This window comes from Amphibalanus amphitrite, unplaced genomic scaffold (assembly GCF_019059575.1).
Source record: "Amphibalanus amphitrite isolate SeventyFive unplaced genomic scaffold, NRLGWU_Aamphi_draft 000588F_arrow, whole genome shotgun sequence".
Classification (NCBI taxonomy): domain Eukaryota; kingdom Metazoa; phylum Arthropoda; class Thecostraca; order Balanomorpha; family Balanidae; genus Amphibalanus; species Amphibalanus amphitrite.
The window spans coordinates 139,031-158,348 of NW_024882082.1; the positions used below are offsets into that span (position 1 = coordinate 139,031).

Genomic DNA, 19,318 nt, shown 5'->3' on the forward strand with positions numbered 1-19,318 from the left:
GGCAGTCCCGCCACCCACCTTGATGAAGCGGTGTCCGGGCTTCTCCTCCTCGCCGTCCAGCTGGGGCGCCGGCTCGACCTCGGAGCCGCCGAGCGAGACGGGCGCCGTGTCGCTGATGAGCGGCGGGTCGGCGGCCGTGATGGGTGGCACGGCCGTCAGCGTGGGGGAGGTGTCGGCCGGCGGCGGCAGCGGCCGCTCCCGGTCGGCCCGGCCGCCGCGGCCCGGCTTCACGGCCAGCTGCTGCCGGAACTCGGGCCGCAGGTGTCTGAACACGGGCAGGCCGGGACTGGCCGGCGCCGCCGACCGGTCCGCCGCCGAGCCCGTGTCCACCGTCAGCTGCAGCGGCGCCGGACGGCCCGACGCCGACGGGGCGGCCGGAGACGAGTCGCCGGCCCCCGGCGTCGGCCGGCTCGGCAGCGAGCGGTTCAGGTTCATGTTGCGCCGGAACCCGGAGCACAGCGCGCCGGGCCCGTACAGGCGCTCGATGCGTGCCTGCACGAACGACCGCGACACACTGGCGGTGGCGCTGCGTTCAGTGCCGGCGCGTGTCGTGTCACCGGACCGCGGCCCGGCCGGCTGCTCCGGCGTGGTGGCGCTCGGCGAGCGGTTCTTCGCGTCCAGCCGCGGCGCCCGCGTGCTAGCGCTGACCGGCGGCGAGGAGTCGCCGTTCAGGAGGCTGGCCATCTCGGTCCGGTAGCGGCGCAGGTAGCCGCGGTCCACGCTGACGCTACGGATCTGGTCGGCGCGGTGGGCCGGTCTGTGGCCGTCGCGGCCGCGCTCGTCCGTCAGCCGGCCGCCCTCTCTGAGCTGCTGTTTGATCAGACTGACGCGGCTGGGACTGGGGACGGTGGCGCCATCGGCCAGCGGCGCCGGACTGCCGCCAGCGCCGCCGGGCGGCGACGAGTCGCGGCTGAGCGAGCGGAGGCCGCGCGCCGGAGAACTGTCGCGCGAGTGGGAGAGCGCGCCGTACCGACTCAGGTGGCTGTAGCCGCTGACGCTGCACGAGATGCCGACGTAGGAGGGTCGCTTCTGCGGGGTGCGCTCGTCCTCAGACAGCATCCGCACAGCCTGCTTCACCACCTCCGAGCTCTTGATGGCCGTTTTCAGGGTGTGCGTCTCCTGCATCAGCCTCTGGGAAACGTCGCCTACAGCCATCCGGTCCACTTGGTCTGTAACACAAACATAAACAGATAGTCAGTACATCATGCATATACAGGTGTCGATTTGATGAAGGGCTGAAACAAACATGCTTAGACTGTCGGCACACATAGCAGCCGTCCAAAAATGCAGTCTGGCCACCTAACTTACACAGCAAACGAGAACAAACACCTGCTGCCAGCTGGCTTAGCACGACAGAAAATCAGTGATGTCTCAGTATGTGGTGTAGTGTAAAAGCACTTACCACAGGCTTGAATGAATAGTCCACTGCATCATGCATTGACAAAAAAACGGTTCTAGAATGGCAGTTTTATGAAAGAAGCGGTTTACTATGGGCCAAGGCCTTGAAGATGGGTATCAAAGCATGCTGTTGGCACCAGCACTTACCTCGGCCGCAGCCATTTGTTCGTAGCTCCTTCTGAGCGTCCATGATGATCCTGGTGGAGGTCAGGTGCAGACCCCCTACCGACTCCTTCTCAGAAAACCTGCAGGGGTGACACAGACGGTAAAAATATGATGTTTTGAAAGCGAGCACACACGCGCACTTCAAGGTCAAGGCCAAGGTCGAATCAGCTTAATCCAGTAGCAATAACCAGACCAAGCCACAACACAGACCAATATAATACTGGCCAACTTGCCTGAATGCAATGATTGTTCACCTACAACCAATATCAACACCAGATAGCCCACACACCAGATTGCAGGGACAAAAGCGGATAACCCGAGTGCCAGATAAGTGATAATCTGATAGCCCGAGTGCCGGATAACAGTCGCAGCGGAGATGACGAGCGTAGGTCAACACTCAACAGCATGCCCAATACTTGGCGCGAATAGTTATGACACTTTTGAGTTTCATCCGCCAGAGTGACTCTCCTTATTTACTACTGCACAACCAGCACTAGCCATATTTGACCACCATCGTCAACCAATTCACACTTTGCAAAAACCATCTGCACGATTCACACACCTTCCGGTAACACACTAAACACAGCACCAGCACAGCCCAAACTGCATCACAATCATCGCCCATCACGCTAATACATTAGACCATACACAAACGCACGCACGCACGCTCGAACCACCCACACACGTTGCCTTCCACCACGCACGTCATCCCACCCTCCCAGGGATACAGCACAGTGGGGACCGGGGACGACAACACACCACATAGCCGGGGGTCGGCGTCTGAGTCACAGACACACCGCCGGCACCGCTGCCAGCCGGTGACGATCCGCTGGCGGCCGCCGCGCACGACCCACGTGACAGCGACACGCCGCGCGGGACAGGAAGAGCGGCACGCCAGACCCACTTCCGGCTCCACTTCCGGGACCGCTAGTGAACTCGCGAATCGGACGGAGCTCCAGCGTGGGGGGTATCATTTGAAGAAAAAAAAGTGATGTTTATGTTTGGTGGTGAATGCAAAGTGTGTAGCCTGCTAGGTTACTAGATGTTTTAGGATCTCATCGTTTGGTGATGAAAGCCAAGAAGTGTCCACCACACTAGTATTTGATTTAAGAAAGTTCAGGACCTGGACAGCCTTTGGTATTCGACCTTGAAATTATGTTTATAACAAGTATGTGATGAACCCCTTCATAAGATGTGTTTTAAGAGATTGATGTCGGGGCTCGGGCTCATACAAGCCAAGAGGTAGGCTGAGGGCATGATGTCAAATTTTGAGCGTATAGCAACAGTTGGGCACAAAAGGCATGCATTCTGATCCACCAAAAACAAGGAAAATAATAAGTGTAGCGATGTTGGTGACGAATTGGGCAATCTTGACAAATACAGCTTGATCGTGTGGTGCAAGTATGAGGGTGTCAACTGTCAACTGTGCATACATGGTTTCAGATGCCATGTGGTCAACATGTTGCGAAAGCAGTGTGGTCAGCATAATTGATAATGTGAAGAACCTCTCTGAAAATTGATTACGGACAGCCAAGGCAACTTGACTGTTGTGTTCATAACTTACAGATGAGAGAGGTTTCTCAAACATAGCTGTCACTTGCGGCAAAGCAGCAGCAGTAAACATTGTGGACATGAGTAATGAGTACCTACCTACATAACAGTATCCACTATCCAGTATCCAATCGACAGATGTTCTCCAGAAACAGTAAAAATGTGCTCGCATGCACACGCCATGTGCCACTGGTAACATATTTGCTCCATTCATGACAATTTCTCAGCATTGCTAAATGACAAACCTATATCTGGAAATTTACAATCCAGAGCCCAATATCAGTACCTTAATCTCTTGGTGAACTTTTTCTTTCCAGGAGAACAGTGTCCTCCTGCTGACATTACTGTCATAGTTGTTTTCAGAAATAAGCAATTAAAAAAGTAAAAATGGTTGAATTGATTGCAATGTATTTTGACCCAGTTAGGCACTCACTGTGAAATGCTAGTGTGCATCCAGTGTTTGAACCTTTTCTGCCAAAAATATTAACTTTCAACTCAATATTCCCAGTATGCATTGTGTCAAAAAAAAGACATCACACTGCTAGAATTTATCATATCCTGTTCTTCACTCAAGCAGTAGCCCAAAGGTTTTCGTTAAAGGTGCACATAAAGGGGTTAAAAATATCACTTCAACTGATAATTACTTCATTCATAAAGTACCAATAATTCACAAGAAGATCTTTAATGTAATTTTTGACATTAGAGCAAGGCTGTGTGAAAAACGGTTACAAAGGCTGAAGCATGCTTAACCCTATTCCTGGCGTGCTCCGCCGGGACAAGAAACTGGCGGGGGGGGGCCGATTCGCCCCCCCCCCCTGAGATCTCGAGAACGAAGCAAGATAGCGACAAACGGTAAACGGCATCGGATACGCACGGTCAAGATCTACAATTTTTACTAAGGTCATTTTCAGGTCAGGTCAAAGATGACGTCACAGGGGTCGAAAAAGTCAAAATGGCGGCGCTAGATATGGAGAGAGTTTTTCTCGAATAACTTTCGAATTAGTCAAGATAGGAACAAACTAAGGGCATCATCGTGATCCTCTCGTCAATCCGCATCGAATGATATATATGTTGACCTCGCAAGGTCAAGGTCAAAGGTTGACCTCAGGTCACGTGACCTCGAGGTCATCATGTATATCATTCGATGCGTCTTGACGAGCTGAACACAATGAGACCATCCACGCGTCTGTATCTTGTTCCTGTACGGAGTTATTGGCCAAAAACCTTTGGTGACCTTTGATGACGTCACATGACCTCACAGCTGCCCAACAGCAAAACAGACCTCAAGGTAGTGAAGGTTGATCGTATATGAAGTCATGTATGGTATATGGGGCTATTCCGACCCGTTTTAGTGGTAAAAACAGGGAGTTGATTTTTCCCCCATTGACTTATAATGGGGAGGTCGCGAAACTGACCTGACCTTAGGTCACCGATATCAAAATTCCGAGATATACAAATTGCACATACTGGTACCCTAACTAAAGCCTGAAGAGAAGAAATTGATCGGTCAAAAACTCTAGCTCTGGCGTGATTGCAAACTTTTCTGAGGTAGGGTCACCAAACCGCCTCTGGTGACCTGACCTGAGGTCAGATCAACTCAAAATTTTCAGACATGTTGCGTAGAAGCCTTTTAGGAAAAGTCAGAAAATTTGAGCTTCCTAGCTCAACGCGTTTGGGAGAAATAACCAAAAAACCTCAGGGGGGGCTCCTGAGCCCCCCCCCCCCCCCGCCAGGAATAGGGTTAAGGATACATAAGGGTATAAGAACGAAAAAAAATAAAACTTACAAAAAGAGGCAGTGAGAAAGAGATTTCCCAGAATCTCAGCAGGTGTGTCTTCAGGAAAAGAAAGGTGCATTGGAGCTTCCTGAGACAGCATGAATATGTAATGATTAGGAAAGGTTGAACTGTGAAAGGAGCAATCATTCTTCAGAAAGTGAGAAGCAAGGAGGTAAAAAGGAAACTTGGTCCAACTGTGACTACATACTGGGATGTGACATTCTAGGATTTATCATCATGAATGGATCAAAAGTTATGAAGAAAAACATAAAAAGATTAGGGTTAAAGGGACCCTCCCACCTTCAAAAAAGTTGATAAATTGGCATGAAAGTGATGTCGCTCGGTTCAGAAAGAGCAAAAACGAATATCTACCAAATTTCATCGAAAAATATTCACCGGTTTTCAAGATATTAGACTTTTACTTTTGTTTACTTTTTGGGATCTCCGCTGTTCCTAGCGACTTTACATATTTGAAAGTGCGGCATTTGTTGCGCGCAAAGCAGCATATACCACCGCGTGCTACAAAACGTTTTAGTCAAACATTTAACGGACGTTCGAAAGCCTGATGACGTCATCAGATTCCCGTAATGGTTAAGAGATAGGGACCACGCTGGTCCCACCCTGCAAGTAAAGGGAAGAAATTTCTTGAACACCATCAAGCTGCGGGGGTTGCGACCAGGATAAATGGTGGTTTCTGAGCCTGGCCGCAAACTTGGCTATCTCAACTCAAAACTAATGTTAAGGTGGGAGGGTCCCTTTAAGTCAGTATACTCACAATTCATAGCCCATAGGTCCCAAAACCTGCCAGAAACCAAGTATGGAATGACTCAACCTGAACCATGTCTGATATCCTATGCATTTCCAATACAATGCACCTGCATTCAACACAGGAGGAGGTCGAGTTACTTCCCTCCACTATCACACATTTGATGTCAAGATATGATCGGCATATTCAGCAAGCTAGGAGATTAGGACCCTGCTACAATGCACTCTGCTAGCCCCCTAATAGCGCTGTTGCTTCCCAGTTTCCATGGAAACTTAACAAATTTAATTGTGCACATCCAAGTTTGTTGATACTTCCATGAAAACTGAAAGTTCAATGGCACTAGCAGCTAATAACCGGAAACATAAATAACTAGGTATCAAACAGTCTGTGACTGTGAAACAGGACACCAGAAAGTTATTTATTGCATAGAAACCTAAAATTTAACAAAACATCTGATTAGCAGCATAGGTCCCTATGTCAGTAACAGCAATATCAAAGATGGGTCAGGGTAAAATATCTTCATGGTACAAATTACTAACTAAAATGCACCACATCCAGTTTTAGTTTCCTATTAATTCCTCCCCAACCTGATATGCACTTGTAACTTGATGCAGATTAAGTTCTGAAATGTGAGCAATCATAATTGCAACTGTTTATCAATTGTTTCACAAATACTTTGACCTACTAGAATTTTACTATAGTTTTTTATCAAAAGGACGCTGGCTCCAAGATTATCGAAGCTCTCACATGAGTTTTGGCAGCTTCAGTGTCTGGCTGGGCAAGAATTTCTTACTGAAAAAAATAATCTATTTCAACTTGTGCACGGTAGGTACCTGGAAATTGTGTCTTAAAAATGAGCATACTATGATGACGTCACTGGTGGCAACAGGCACCAAAATGTCCATATGATGGGACAAAATGTCAACAAATTTGGGTGAAACTTCATTTTACACTATTGCTGAGGTTATAATCGAGTAAAAGGTTCCATCCATGGTAGTTATACGTTACATTACAATACAACTTTGACAGCATGACATCACCACTGTTCTAAGATCTAGTTCCAAAATGCAGTACGCACTACGCACATATGGAAATTATCAGGAAGAAATCACATATTAAAAGCAGTCGGCGTTCAATTTTCTCTGGTTCAGCTTTTACCCTTTTTGCTGGCTATAGCACGTGCTTATTCGAAAAACATACTCTGAGCCAGAGTCCTCTTGAAAAAAAAACTATAATAGGTACCTCTTTGGTACTCTGGCAAGCAACAAAAAATTTTTACTTTTCATTTTGCAATGCTAGCACCTGATGTTTATCTTTCATGCTTCCAAGTTTCAATGACCTTCAGCATGCAGCTTCCATAGACACAACACCCAACATGATGCACGAGTCAGTCAACAACACAGCAAACTGAAAATGCTAAAAAAACTTAATGCAGAACCAGGACCATGTGTTCACTATAATTATATTTTAGCACTTATCATTCACTTTTTTACTTGAATCATCGCTTACCTTACCTTTTCCTGCAATAGGTAATAGAATTATCACTGGTCCACGTTGACGTCGGACTACGCGTTCCACATCTTCGGCCCTCCGTGTGCTGATAAGAAACAAAAAAGTAAAACCGATATGACCCTACACAAGAAGGCCCTTTCCTTAAACCTTTAAATCATGTAAAATATCCCAGAGAGATCTAAATGCCGAAAAATCGACCTATTCTTTCACACACAAGGGCGAGGCCGCCGCCCGCTTTCTAAAGCGCCACTTTCCACTGCGCCAAATGCGTCGCAGCTTTCATAGAGTTGGACAATCTATCTGAAGTTCCGGTCCACCACATAGCAACAAGTACCAGTACTTGCACGTGATAGTTGTCAGCGCACTATGAAGACTGAAGAGTTACGTTTTGCACACGTTTTGCAGATAGCTCGCAACTCGTAAAGACGGCTTATGTCGGTCAAAGTTTACCTGTGTCTTACGACAATAAAAGAAGCCTAATATTTAGCCTAGATTCAGCCCACATTCCGCCGAGATTAAGACCAGACTAGACCAACCTACAACTCGGATAGACTTGAAAAATGCACACGAGCACGACCCTATATACAGAGTGAGAGGTGGATATCTCGGGGGGGGTCAAGACCCCCCCCCCCTCCCTGAAAACGAATTACTGCTATGTAAGTCAATGGTACTGCATCCAGCCCGCCTTCATTTGCCCGGCCTGGACCCCCCCTCCCCCCTGACATTTTGACAGATCTCCACCCCTGGTCCCCTGCCTAGGTAAATATGGCTTTGCACACGACACTGAGCCCTTATAATTAGCCCGCTACACGGTTCATGGCTGATACCATTCGGCAGAACTTCCACAGCTTTGGTATAACCTGGAGCAGGCCTGTGTGGAGTCGGAGTCGTAGTCGGAGTTGAAGTCGATCGGAGTCGACAATTCTGCCCGGAGTCGGAGTCGGAGTCGGAGTCAGAGCGGCGTTAACGTTGCATACCTCAACGTCATGCACTGCACCTGTTCGATTGACGACACTGTTCGCCTGCATCTTGTCGAAAAAAGGTTATTTTGCTGTTTTGGACGAACGTTTTCAGCGAAAGAAGCAGAAGACGGTGAATTCCCCAGAACATGTTTTTTTAATTCTGCATGTTATTTTTGATGCATATTTGCAACGCAAAGCCTTGGAGTTGGAACGCATAATGGACATAGGCGGCGGAACGGGGAGGGCACCGGGGCACCGTGCCCCCCTTTGATTTTGGCATTTTAACATTAGCCCTATGGGCGTTGCATGGAAAGAATGGGACCAAAAGTCGGCAGTGCCCCCCCCCCCCCCCCTTTAATTGAAGGTGTTCCGCCGCTACTGATAATGGATCGTTTCAGGCAACCTAAAAACATCTCCATTATGAACTTCAATATAGGTATGAATATGATATGGATTTTAATAGTACCGTTCGGAGTCGGAGTTGGAGTTGGAGTCGGAGTCGATTTTTGAAGCAGAAGTCGGAGTCGAAGTCGGAGTCACCCTAAAATCCATCGACTCCGCAGCCCTGCCCTGGAGTGACGGAGTCAACCGAGCATCAATCACCAAGGCGGCAATAAGGCCTAATAAAGGACTCGCCCGGATTTACCTAGAGCCACCTGGCACCTTCTTTCCTCCCCTATCAATTTTACCTCTGAAGGCAATGCGTTTCTGAAGGCAAGGCAATCTTTGGACATTCACGGTTCTGCGGTTCAGGTCGAAGCTATGCCTAAACGTATACAGCAGGTCTTGCAGGGGCGCGGGAACTACTCTTCGACTGGGGGGGCACACCGTAATAGAGATTAACCTAGGGTACCCCCAAATCTAGTTTTCTCACCGGTTTTAGGCCACTTATTTTTCACCCCTCGGCTTTTTCAACAAAAAAAGAAAACATTTGCAAAAAAAGAGTGGTATTCCGTCTCAAAGCTGTGGGGGCACCGCCCCCACGGCCCCAGAGTTGGGGGGGGGCAAGCTGCCCCCACTGCCCCCCCGGCTCCCGCGCCTATGAGGTCTTGAATACCTATAGGAGCCTACCTAACAGCTAACCCTCGTCGGACATTTGGCCCTAGGGTCACAGATGTTCCTGATGACTCCCAGGGCCCAATCTTACCAAATGCCGTGAATGCGCATTCACGGCATTTGGTAACATTCAAACTATTCAACATTCATTTATTCATTCGTTCGGGCAACATTCAGAATCATTCTCGCTATCAAAATCATTGGACAAGATTAGCTGGGTGTAACTAAAAGGGATATCATTGATATCAGTGCCGTAAACTCTGGTCAGTGCTGCCAAATCATATTTACGGCATTGGTAAGATTGGGCCCTTCCGTACCGTACTACTTGCCCTTGGCTGCATCTCGTAACGGTGAGCTCATCAGCTATCCCTTATCGTCATCGAGATCATCAATTGCCGTAGCGAGATGGAAAGACACTACATAATGAACCCCGAATCAGCCGTGTCGACTATGAAGTGCAACACGACCTTGATCGATAAATTTCCTGACCTGGGCGGATTCGGGCCAACCGTCTTGAACGAAGGCCTTACACCCAAATCGATCTTTTCTAACAAAAACATAATTTTGGACGCGGCTGGAAATAGAAAATTCGACGATGCTGCACCAAAATCGTGGTTCTCCGACAATAGGTAGGCCCTATTTGCCAAAGGCGTTTGCTAAAAACCACACTCAATCGTTGACCTAGCCTCAGAGTTAATGGTGATATGTTTCATGGCATACCAACTTAAAGGGACCCTCCCACCTTCAAAAAAGTTAATGAATTGGCACGAAAGTGATGTCGCTCGGTTCAGAAAGAGCGAAAACGAATATCTACCAAATTTCATCGAAAAATATTCACCGGTTTTCAAGATATTAGACTTTTACTTTTGTTTACTTTTTGGGATCTCCGCTGTTCCTAGCGACTTTATTTGAAAGTGCGGCATTTGTTGCGCGCAAAGCATCATATACCACCGCGTGCTACCAAACGTTTTAGTAAAAGATTTAAAAATCGTTAGATCTCCGCTGACGTCACAAATTCTAAGGGGGCATACCAATGCACTAGCCCCTTAGAATCCGAAAACTGCAAGTTTGAAATTCCATATCTCCGAATTAAAGCATTTGTCGATGTTGTGAGTGCCCAAACCGGTATTTGCAGGCCATGGCCACCAATTTGGCTATCTCAACTCAAAACTAATGTTAAGGTGGGAGTGTCCCTTTAACCTTGGTTGTCATTCACTGCATTTATACTTAAAATTAATTTAAGTAGCGACGTATTTGCCTCAGTTAAACACATCGAGTGATATGTTATGTGTGACATTGATCCGAATATAGGTGGCATTATGAAAAAATGCGATATTTACATTGTGTTCCTCCCTTCAGTCTAAACGCGTAGCCACCGATCAGCTATACAGCAGCGCGACGTCTGGGTACGTCTGATAACTGAGTCTCTGCAGTCTCTACCAATTGTCTGATAACAGCATCTGATAAATCGGGGCACCGTGCGCACTTTAAACTACAGCTCCGCATTGAGACGTTTCGCAGCTCGTCGTGATGCAATGTAGTTGTGTAAAATGGATACTAGAAGAATCCATCAAACGTCTGCTGTCTTTTTATCCCAAATCGTTCCACCACGTACTTATGCAGCAAAAGTGCGGATGGCCGATGCTAGCTAGAGAGCTATTGGCAATATGCCCAATACGGCGGCCTTGCCTCTGGCCTTGCCTCTGGCAGGCCGCCGTATTGGGCCCATTTGCGTTTGGTCATTATACGGCTGCAGCCAGCTGATAAGGGGACTGTTCTGCTACCCGCCCGCCGGCCCGGAGCCCGCAGTAGGGCGGCAGACTGGTATACTCGGCAAAATCTGTGCTCCTGACTAGGGATAGTAAGCGTTATTGGACTACAGCAGCCCGATGTGGTGATGATACTCAAGCGTAAAAAATCGTCAGCAATTTGCAGGATGCCATTTCTAAATATAATTTATGAACTTTCGAGGCCATTTAGAACGATTAAAAATAGACATCCTTAACATTAACAAAATAGCATGTAAATTATAAGAAGCCATGAAAAAGAGCAGATCGCACAGAATGATAATTGTGCCTAGTTTTAACCAATGTAAATAACCTAATGTGTTCGCTTATCTGAGATAAACGTTAAATAAGCTAGATGTTGTTGCAATAGTAAATGAAACATATCTATCATATCTCCTAAGAAAACGGTTCATAAAACATGAGTCACACACTGATAAAATATTCCCAAACCTAAGATTTGACCTGACCTGGACCTGATATGTGACCTTTTAAAAGGCATCGAATGTAGTTGAACCATTTTTATACTTTCTGTGGTTATTTTCCTTTAGCCCTCTTGAAGTTAAAAAAAAGGCTGCGTTAAGGCCAATTCCCTTTAAGCAAAGGTGGAAGCCAGCTCAACCAGCCTATGACGTTTCAATAACCCACATGTTTCCATTTAAAATGTTTCCATATTCGTGCCGACCGGGTACCGTCAGGGTCGGGCTGGAGGGCGGCAGGGTCGGGATGGAGGGCGGCAGTGACGTGGGTCGTCCCCCCAGCAGTGACCGCACCGCCCGCTGACGTCCCGGCCGTGCAGGCAGACCATATGGGGACGCCACTCTGCACGCCCAGCTGACCTTGGGTTACATGGCCGGCTGCCAATGTGGCCAGCAGCAGTCGATCGGTTCGAGCAAAACACGATACTGTTTGACAACATATACCACATACATCTTTCAAATATATACATACAGAGACTGACAAAAACACACGGACAGAAGACGGTAAAAATATCAATACAGATAGACAAAACAACGCTGGTCACTGATGAATGAGATAAAGAAGCTAAACATTAACGTCATTTCTCCAAAAAGTGTGGTCTTAAAGGGACCCTCCCACCTTAACATTAGTTTTGAGTTGAGATAGCCAAGTTTGCGGCCAGGCTCAGAAACCACCATTTATCCTGGTCGCAACCCCCGCAGCTTTATGGTGTTCAAGAAATTTCTTCCCTTTACTTGCAGGGTGGGACCAGCGTGGTCCCTATCTCTTAACCATTACGGGAATCTGATGACGTCATCAGGCCCTTTCAAACGTCCGTTAAATGTTTGACTAAAACGTTTTGTAGCACGCGGTGGTATATGCTGCTTTGCGCGCAACAAATGCCGCACTTTCAAATAAAGTCGCTAGGAAAAGCGGAGATCCCAAAAAGTAAACAAAAGTAAAAGTCTAATATCTTGAAAACCGGTGAATATTTTTCGATGAAATTTGGTAGATATTCGTTTTTGCTCTTTCTGAACCGAGCGACATCACTTTCATGCCAATTCATTAACTTTTTTGAAGGTGGGAGGGTCCCTTTAATGAAAATAATTGGGCCTGAGTTGAGTATGTTTTTTTCGCAAATATTCAAGATTTATTAATAAGAACAGGAGGAATTAACCGTTTGTTTTCAGCAACTTCTCGGCGGATTTCCAGCCGCTTCCATCGCTTGTTATGCTACCTTACAGATAGAAGCCCGGCTCTTCCGGTGACCCAAGTTGGCCAACCTCAGAGTCCCCCGCCCCCTCCCTCCATACGCGATCGAACTCACATGGTTCCGTTGGGCGACTGGAGAGGCTGCTGGGACGATGCTGTCGCCGATGATCGTGGTTCGACGACGCCGACGGTGACCCGTGACCCCAGGTCAGTCGCGGCTTGACCTTCTGGCCCGACCCGAGGCTGAAAAGGTAAGAAACGAGTGCTACTGATGGTGCCTGACACGTGACAAGTGCTGATCATACGGTGGCGCTTGTTTACGACATGATGGCAGGCATAACGATAATTCGAGTATGACCCACATACATGTGAGGCATAACAAAGAAGCGGCAGTTGCCAATTAGCGAACGGGAAGGGTAGCCACCGGTAGCTATATAACAATAATGTGAGCATATATAACATTTGCTCAATACCGACATGAAATTACTATTAGCCCGTATGCGTGCAACCAATCACATGTGCTTCATTTGTCTATTAGTGACTGACATATCACATAAGTATTGATATGTAACTAAAGCTCTGCCGTCTGCGCTGCACAGCAGCACGCATACCGTCTAGCTCTAATTCAATGCAACAATCAATGTGCTTTCATTGAGCGTCACATACCGGACATAACAAATGAATAGGGTGGACATTAACGCAGGTGACTGCTTGGTGGTAGAAGATAATAATTATTTCATCTAATTAACAGCCTATAACAATGGTAATCGATGAATAACGCTATTTACAATACGGAAGTGCTAATTAGTTCACCATTCCCCCGGTAGATGGCAGCACGGACGGCGCCTGAAAATAGACTGTACCGCATAGCATTAAAAATAGACTAACGCGTGGCATTGTAGGTACGAGACTGAGTGATGACAACTTGTTTGTTGATTGGGGCTTTAGGGCGCGCCGACTGCTAAGGTCATTTTGCGCCCAAGTGATGACAACTGAGATCACTGCAATTGATATCGCGGCTGAGAATAACGGGTTGCATACTCACGCATTCTACCCCCGTTCTTCCCACCTTCGACCGTTCCTGCGCCAACTCCATACACTGGAATGCGCTAATGTATCGACCTTCCTAAGCAGCCCTGACACGCACACACTGCCAGAGCCGGGACTGCGCAGTGGCTGACACACACCTGGGAGCTAAACACGTCACGTAGCACACCTGGGAGTGCTGATCACCTCACGTGACACACCTGCGTGATGTCGACACCGTCACGGCCGCAACGACACGGCGTCACACGGCGTCACAGCCCGAAAAAAACGTCCACCGGGCACCGCCTGTCTGTATCGACTGACGACTCCGCCGGCACCGCCTCCGCGCTCCACGTGCATGCACGAATACAGGTCAAGTACCGGGCGGGTCGATTCGCAGATGGCCGTCGGCGGCTCGACTTTGGGCCAGGCGCCGCCTGGCGGAGGCGACGAATCGACATGGCCGACTTTGCCAGGCGCGCCGCCGCCGGCGTGCGCGTGAGAGGAGAGAGGGTGAGAGCTGCGGGGTGAGAGGGTTAGAGCGACCAGCTGTGTACTGTGCGCAATTCCCTCCCATGGGTGCACTGACATCGGCAGAGGTCCGTGGGCAGACAGCATGAGCTGACTACATTGCTGGGGCGGTGCTTTGGTGACCGGTCCCACTCCGCATACCGGCGCAAGACGGCCGAACGGTGACGGCTGCGTTTGTCAGGAGTCGGTCGGCGGCGCCGCCTAGTCTGACCCGCGGTGGTGAATGGTGCCGTGCAAATGATCCGCTGTGGAAGGCCAGGCGCCCTCCGGCTCGCGAAATGACTGACGCTAATACAGCAGATGTCTGAGACACGCACGTTGCTAGAGCAATGCCACACACGTTGCAAGCGATCGGAGGTCAGTCCAAGCCGCGCGTTCCGCACATTCAACCGCAAGACTCAGAGGCGAGATGCGCTTTCTAAAAACGCCGTGTAGACGTAGTGACCGTCGGTCATGGGTCGGTCCGCTTAGCCGGCTACCATCTGCCGTGTGCAGTCGTTGCCCAATGCCCCGGAACGTCCAGTGCTCCAGAAGTCAGAACGCCCACTGTCCCGGAACGTTTAATGTCTCGGAACAACCGGTAGACGGATGTGGCCGGAGCAGTGGTCACAGAACGACAGCGACCTGGCCCAGATTCGGTCAGTCGGCTCGTATTGCTTGAGAACGGCAACGCGAGCCGACCACTCCACCCCATACCACCTCGCACGATGGCAATGACAATGAGTGACAGGGACAGCCAGGCCAAGGAAATGTCAGCGGTGAGCGGCTAGCTGGGTCTCGACGCCAGGGAGGAGATCTGCGAGACGGATGATCCGCAACATACCTGTGACTGAACGGTGGACGTGAGTGCCCAACTAAATATTTGGAGAGGTAAGGCAGGTGCCCGTGTAAAATTGCAGTCTCGACCACGAGCCAGGGGAATAGCACCAACTGATGTTTGAAGAAGCCAGGTCAAAACGGGTCGTTTCAGTTCAGCCAAGCTGCTCTCCGATGGCGAGCTGTGCCAGCACAACGTGGCGGTCAGGACTCAGGAGGCGCTCCTGGTTCATGGTGCGCGAAACCTAGCGACAGATGATGGGACAGAGGGGGAAACAAGCAGAGTGGATAGGAGGCTGGTTAGGTTGAGGCTGGAGGAGGAAGCGCGTGGTTAGGTGCGGGATGAAGCCACAAAATACGGCGTCACACTCACGAGCCGTTCCAATGGCATGATGGACGGCACCAATGTGTGTACACATCATTCGGCATTGACTTCCAGTACTTCCTCCTCGTCAACGCATACTATTTTGTTTGCATTTCCGGGATTAGGTCTGGTCTTATCTATAACAGTCGACAGTCGCACATGTCACTCAGTGGACAGCTCCAGCTGGCTACCGTAGGTATTGCTCAACGGAAGGGCGGAGCTGGTAATGTGAAACGGACGATCCCTGAAACTGATATTGTTTCACCAGCCGAAGTCCACTGTAAATGAAACCCATCTGTCAGTCCTGCAACCGCGGCCAACCTGATCGGATTTCGGACCGGTCAGATCGCGTCTCAAGTCTGTTCGAGCGGCAGCTGTCGGTGCGGCTGACTGCCTCGCACCGTTCACCGCCCTCCGCCCTAGTCCATCTGCACCTGTCGGGTCGTTCAGCGCCATCCCAGCCCTCCCTCTGAGGTGATGAGCGACGGACGACTGCGCCGGGGCCGGAAGTGACCGCCTGGTGGCGCCGTTCCGCCCGACCGACGTGACGACGGAGTGGAGTAGGCTGCTCCGCCGGCCGGCCGGCCGGCAGCGGTGCTGGATGAGAGAGCGACAGGGTGGCCAGACGACATAATCCGTCATCGGGCGGAGCGGGTTCGACATAACCTGTCGGCTGTCCTGTCATTGGATACGGCGGATCTGACACAGGCTGTCATTGGACGGAGTTGATTTGACACAAACCGTCATCGAAGGCCGAACGAACCGATTGCGACACAGCCGTGTAATTCAACAATGGACATGAGCAGTCCGGCAATGGATGCAGTTTGACAAAACCAGCACTAGCCCGGCCCTCAGCAAAACTTGGCATGCACTATGCAGTATGCATGGTAGTTTCTTCATTTCTTCAGTTTTCAAACCGCTTTTCTTATGCTTTGTGGCGCCACGTGTGGAGGCGGGATGTGTGAGTGGCCCGGTTATATAGGGATCACATTTCACAACTAAGCTTCGAAAGCAAAGCCGCACAAAGAAAGACTTCGTAGCAATGCTAGCATTATTCTTCGACGCCGCTATGAAATATGACGGGTATCGTTAAACACGCTGTATCACACAAGCTACAGTGGCGTTACGGTTAAAATAATTGCTTGAGAAGAAGATGTCATGGGGTTAGGGGTTGTGAGACCATGGGTTAATGACTCTCGATGTCAGAGTCGCGTTAGGATCGGAGGGAAGAAACGGGGAGCCTGACGAAGGGCAGAGTAGTCTCCAAGCTTGGTAAGATGGTGAGGACTGAGGAGCGTTCCGGGAGGGCCCGGAAGACGGTAAGTTGGGACAATAAAAGAGCATGGTAACATATGCGGCGGAACGAGGGTGGCACCGGGGCACCGTGCCCCCCTTTGATTTTGGCATTTTACATTAGTTCTATGGGCATTGCATGAAAAGAATGGAACCAAAAGTCGGCAGTGCCCCCTCCCCTCCCCCTTAATTGAAGGTGTTCCGCCGCCACTGCATGGTAAGATGGAAAAGATGTTCGGTCACGGGGCACGGTAGGACCATAACGAGCGTCCCGAGATAAGCCGTAAGGTCGCGGCCCGCGGGTGACCGGCGCCGTGACCGGCGACGCCCTGTAGCCAGCACCCAACATCTGTCAGCCACTAGCGGACAGTGCGCAGGGCAATAGCGCAGTTCCTCAGGCTGTGGCCGAGCCGTGACGGCTGGTGGACCACTACCGCATCCAGTTCGGTGATTAACGAGACTTACAGACGACAGCTGCGCCCGCTGAACGAGAATCCGAGGGCAAAGACACTGTCGCATACCACAGAAGTCCCGCGGACCCGGTTCGGCCACTGATCGGTATCAGGAAATAACGCATGTCAGGCGCGCTGCTGTGCGCCATTTTTATTTTGTACGGTCACCATATCACCGCAAGTCGGGCGCATGTCAGGCGCGCAGCTGTGCGCCATTTTATTTTGTATGGTCGGTGAAGCTTCCATGGCAATATGAAGGACGCCGATTCTGAAAACCTGCGAGCATTTACGATATGCGATTTACATGCGTGTTTCGTAAGGCGCACATAGCCACGATCAATGGATTCATGCCATCCATGCTCAAAATGACAAAACATTGCCGATAGATTGGTAAGTTACAAGAAGATGTTAAAAAGCAAAGCGCATTTAACATTTTTGAACAGCAAGTTGTTTAATATCCCCAATTTATAATCGTGCTATTAAAATACAGTTATTATTACATAATTAAACATAAGGCTGTGACAGTCGTGAGAGAAGATTAATGACTTCGATCCTTCTTACCGGAATATGAGTTTTCTTGTTTGGAGCAAATTTATAAGCACTTAATTGGAATGTCGTTCCCTTCTGAAGACATGTTTTGTATCTCTAGTATATTAATTAGCTTTGAAGTAATTATCAACCACTGCACACTTAAATACACCTGAGAAGGACTTATAGGACTGGCCATCGAGACGTCAGTCGTGGCCACTGCAATTTGCAGCGGCCGGCGGCGGCCGTCAGCCAAGGTAACCGGTTCCCTCAGCGGGCTGCACGAGCGCCTCATATGGGCCGGGAGCCGGTCTTAAATGTAGGGTTCGGGGCGGGCCGGGCTGTGATGTCAGACCACAGAATTGCACCGCCCAGCTGACACTGGCACAGTAACAGTAGCGCTGCGAACAGCTGGGCGGAATGACGACAGAGCGTGACACACGTAACAGAGCGTGGGCACAGAGACACGACTGATACAAACGGCGACATTGGATGAGTGTTATGGCGTAGTCGATGGAATACCGATTTTATCAATGCTCTGTCATCGTCAATGGGTATGTTTATAATGTCAACATTGTAATGTGTCCTGGTGTTACAAAGCCCAGTTTACCAGGTCAGCCACCATCCAAGGTTTCAGTGGAGTAACTATTCAAATGCAGGTGTAACGGTGTTTAAAGAGTAGCGCTCGGTTCAGCGTTGTCCTTCCGGTGACACTGTCCCTGTTAACATCGACACACTGCAGCGTCGCCCCGTTGTGTCGGCCTAGCCCGGTTCAGAGACCTAGTTCTGCGCCCACCGACAGCACTACGACGGCAGCCGTCTCTCTGCGAATGGCGGAGCTGTGGGAGGGCTGCCGCAGCTCCACCCGTCTAGCTGTCCTCCCACCATACCGGACAGCTTTTGGTAACCACCCTGTCCAGATACCTACGGCGAGCGAACTCTATCGTACGCCCGACCAGCTGCCTAGACATTGCAGCGGGGCCAGGGCCAAACTTGTTGTGTCGAGACATGGCAGCCTGACCCGTGCCGTTTGTAAACTTACCACTGCTGGGTTTGTTGGTGGCCAACCATACACGGAAGGCTACGAGTTAGTTCGTGGCTAGACATTCGCGGAAGCCTTCTTCTGGGATGCTCGCCAAAACAGTGGGCGGCACTCCTCGGTGAGCTCACTGACAGAACCATTTCACCCGATGTCTGGTGCTACCACTGACTGGATCAATTGCTCTGTATCCTGTCGATTCCCTCCTAGCTCGGCTAGTTTAGCAGAGGCCCACTGCGCCTGCAGCAGCCGGCGGGCACAGCGTGGCCCTGTCGGTCGACCCCGGCGGCTCCTCGCCACCAAAGGTCGGCCTCGCCTGACCGAGTGCGGCCGGCCGATGGACCGATAGGCGCTGGCGCACGGCCGCCTCCCACGCTGGCCAGTTCGCCCGACTCGCACCGGCACGGACAGCGACGAACCGATTTGGCGAGCTGCACGTCAGCTTCTGGAAGAGCACACCCTGTTCGGGGAGAGTGAACATCCGACTGGACTGGACGCTTGCCAACAGCCACTGTCCCTCGACGGAGGCTGTCCCAGCAGCCGGCTTCTTGGAAAGCCCAGCTTTCAGGGGTGGAAAAGCTTCTCCGAGGGCGGGATTTGTCATCGACAGCTGTGAAATTCTGCAGT

General features: G+C 50.0%; 1 protein-coding gene across 5 annotated transcripts in view; it reads right to left on the reverse strand.

The window, feature by feature from the left end:
- LOC122394379 overlaps positions 1-19,318 on the reverse strand; it is a 37,461-nt gene that overhangs the window by 10,632 nt on the left and 7,511 nt on the right. The window contains exons 1-4 of one of the 5 annotated variants that reach the window (XM_043391232.1): positions 13,890-13,989; positions 12,758-12,885; positions 1,546-1,643; positions 19-1,169 (exon numbers count right to left, since the gene is read on the reverse strand). In XM_043391232.1, the coding sequence (XP_043247167.1) occupies positions 19-1,169; positions 1,546-1,643; positions 12,758-12,759 (1,251 nt within the window). In that variant the 5' untranslated portion in view covers positions 12,760-12,885; positions 13,890-13,989. Of the gene's footprint in view, positions 1-18; positions 1,170-1,545; positions 1,644-7,166; positions 7,607-12,757; positions 12,886-13,889; positions 13,990-19,318 lie in introns of those variants that run through there. The other 4 variants (XM_043391231.1, XM_043391235.1, XM_043391233.1 and 1 more) reach the window with 4 other exon arrangements.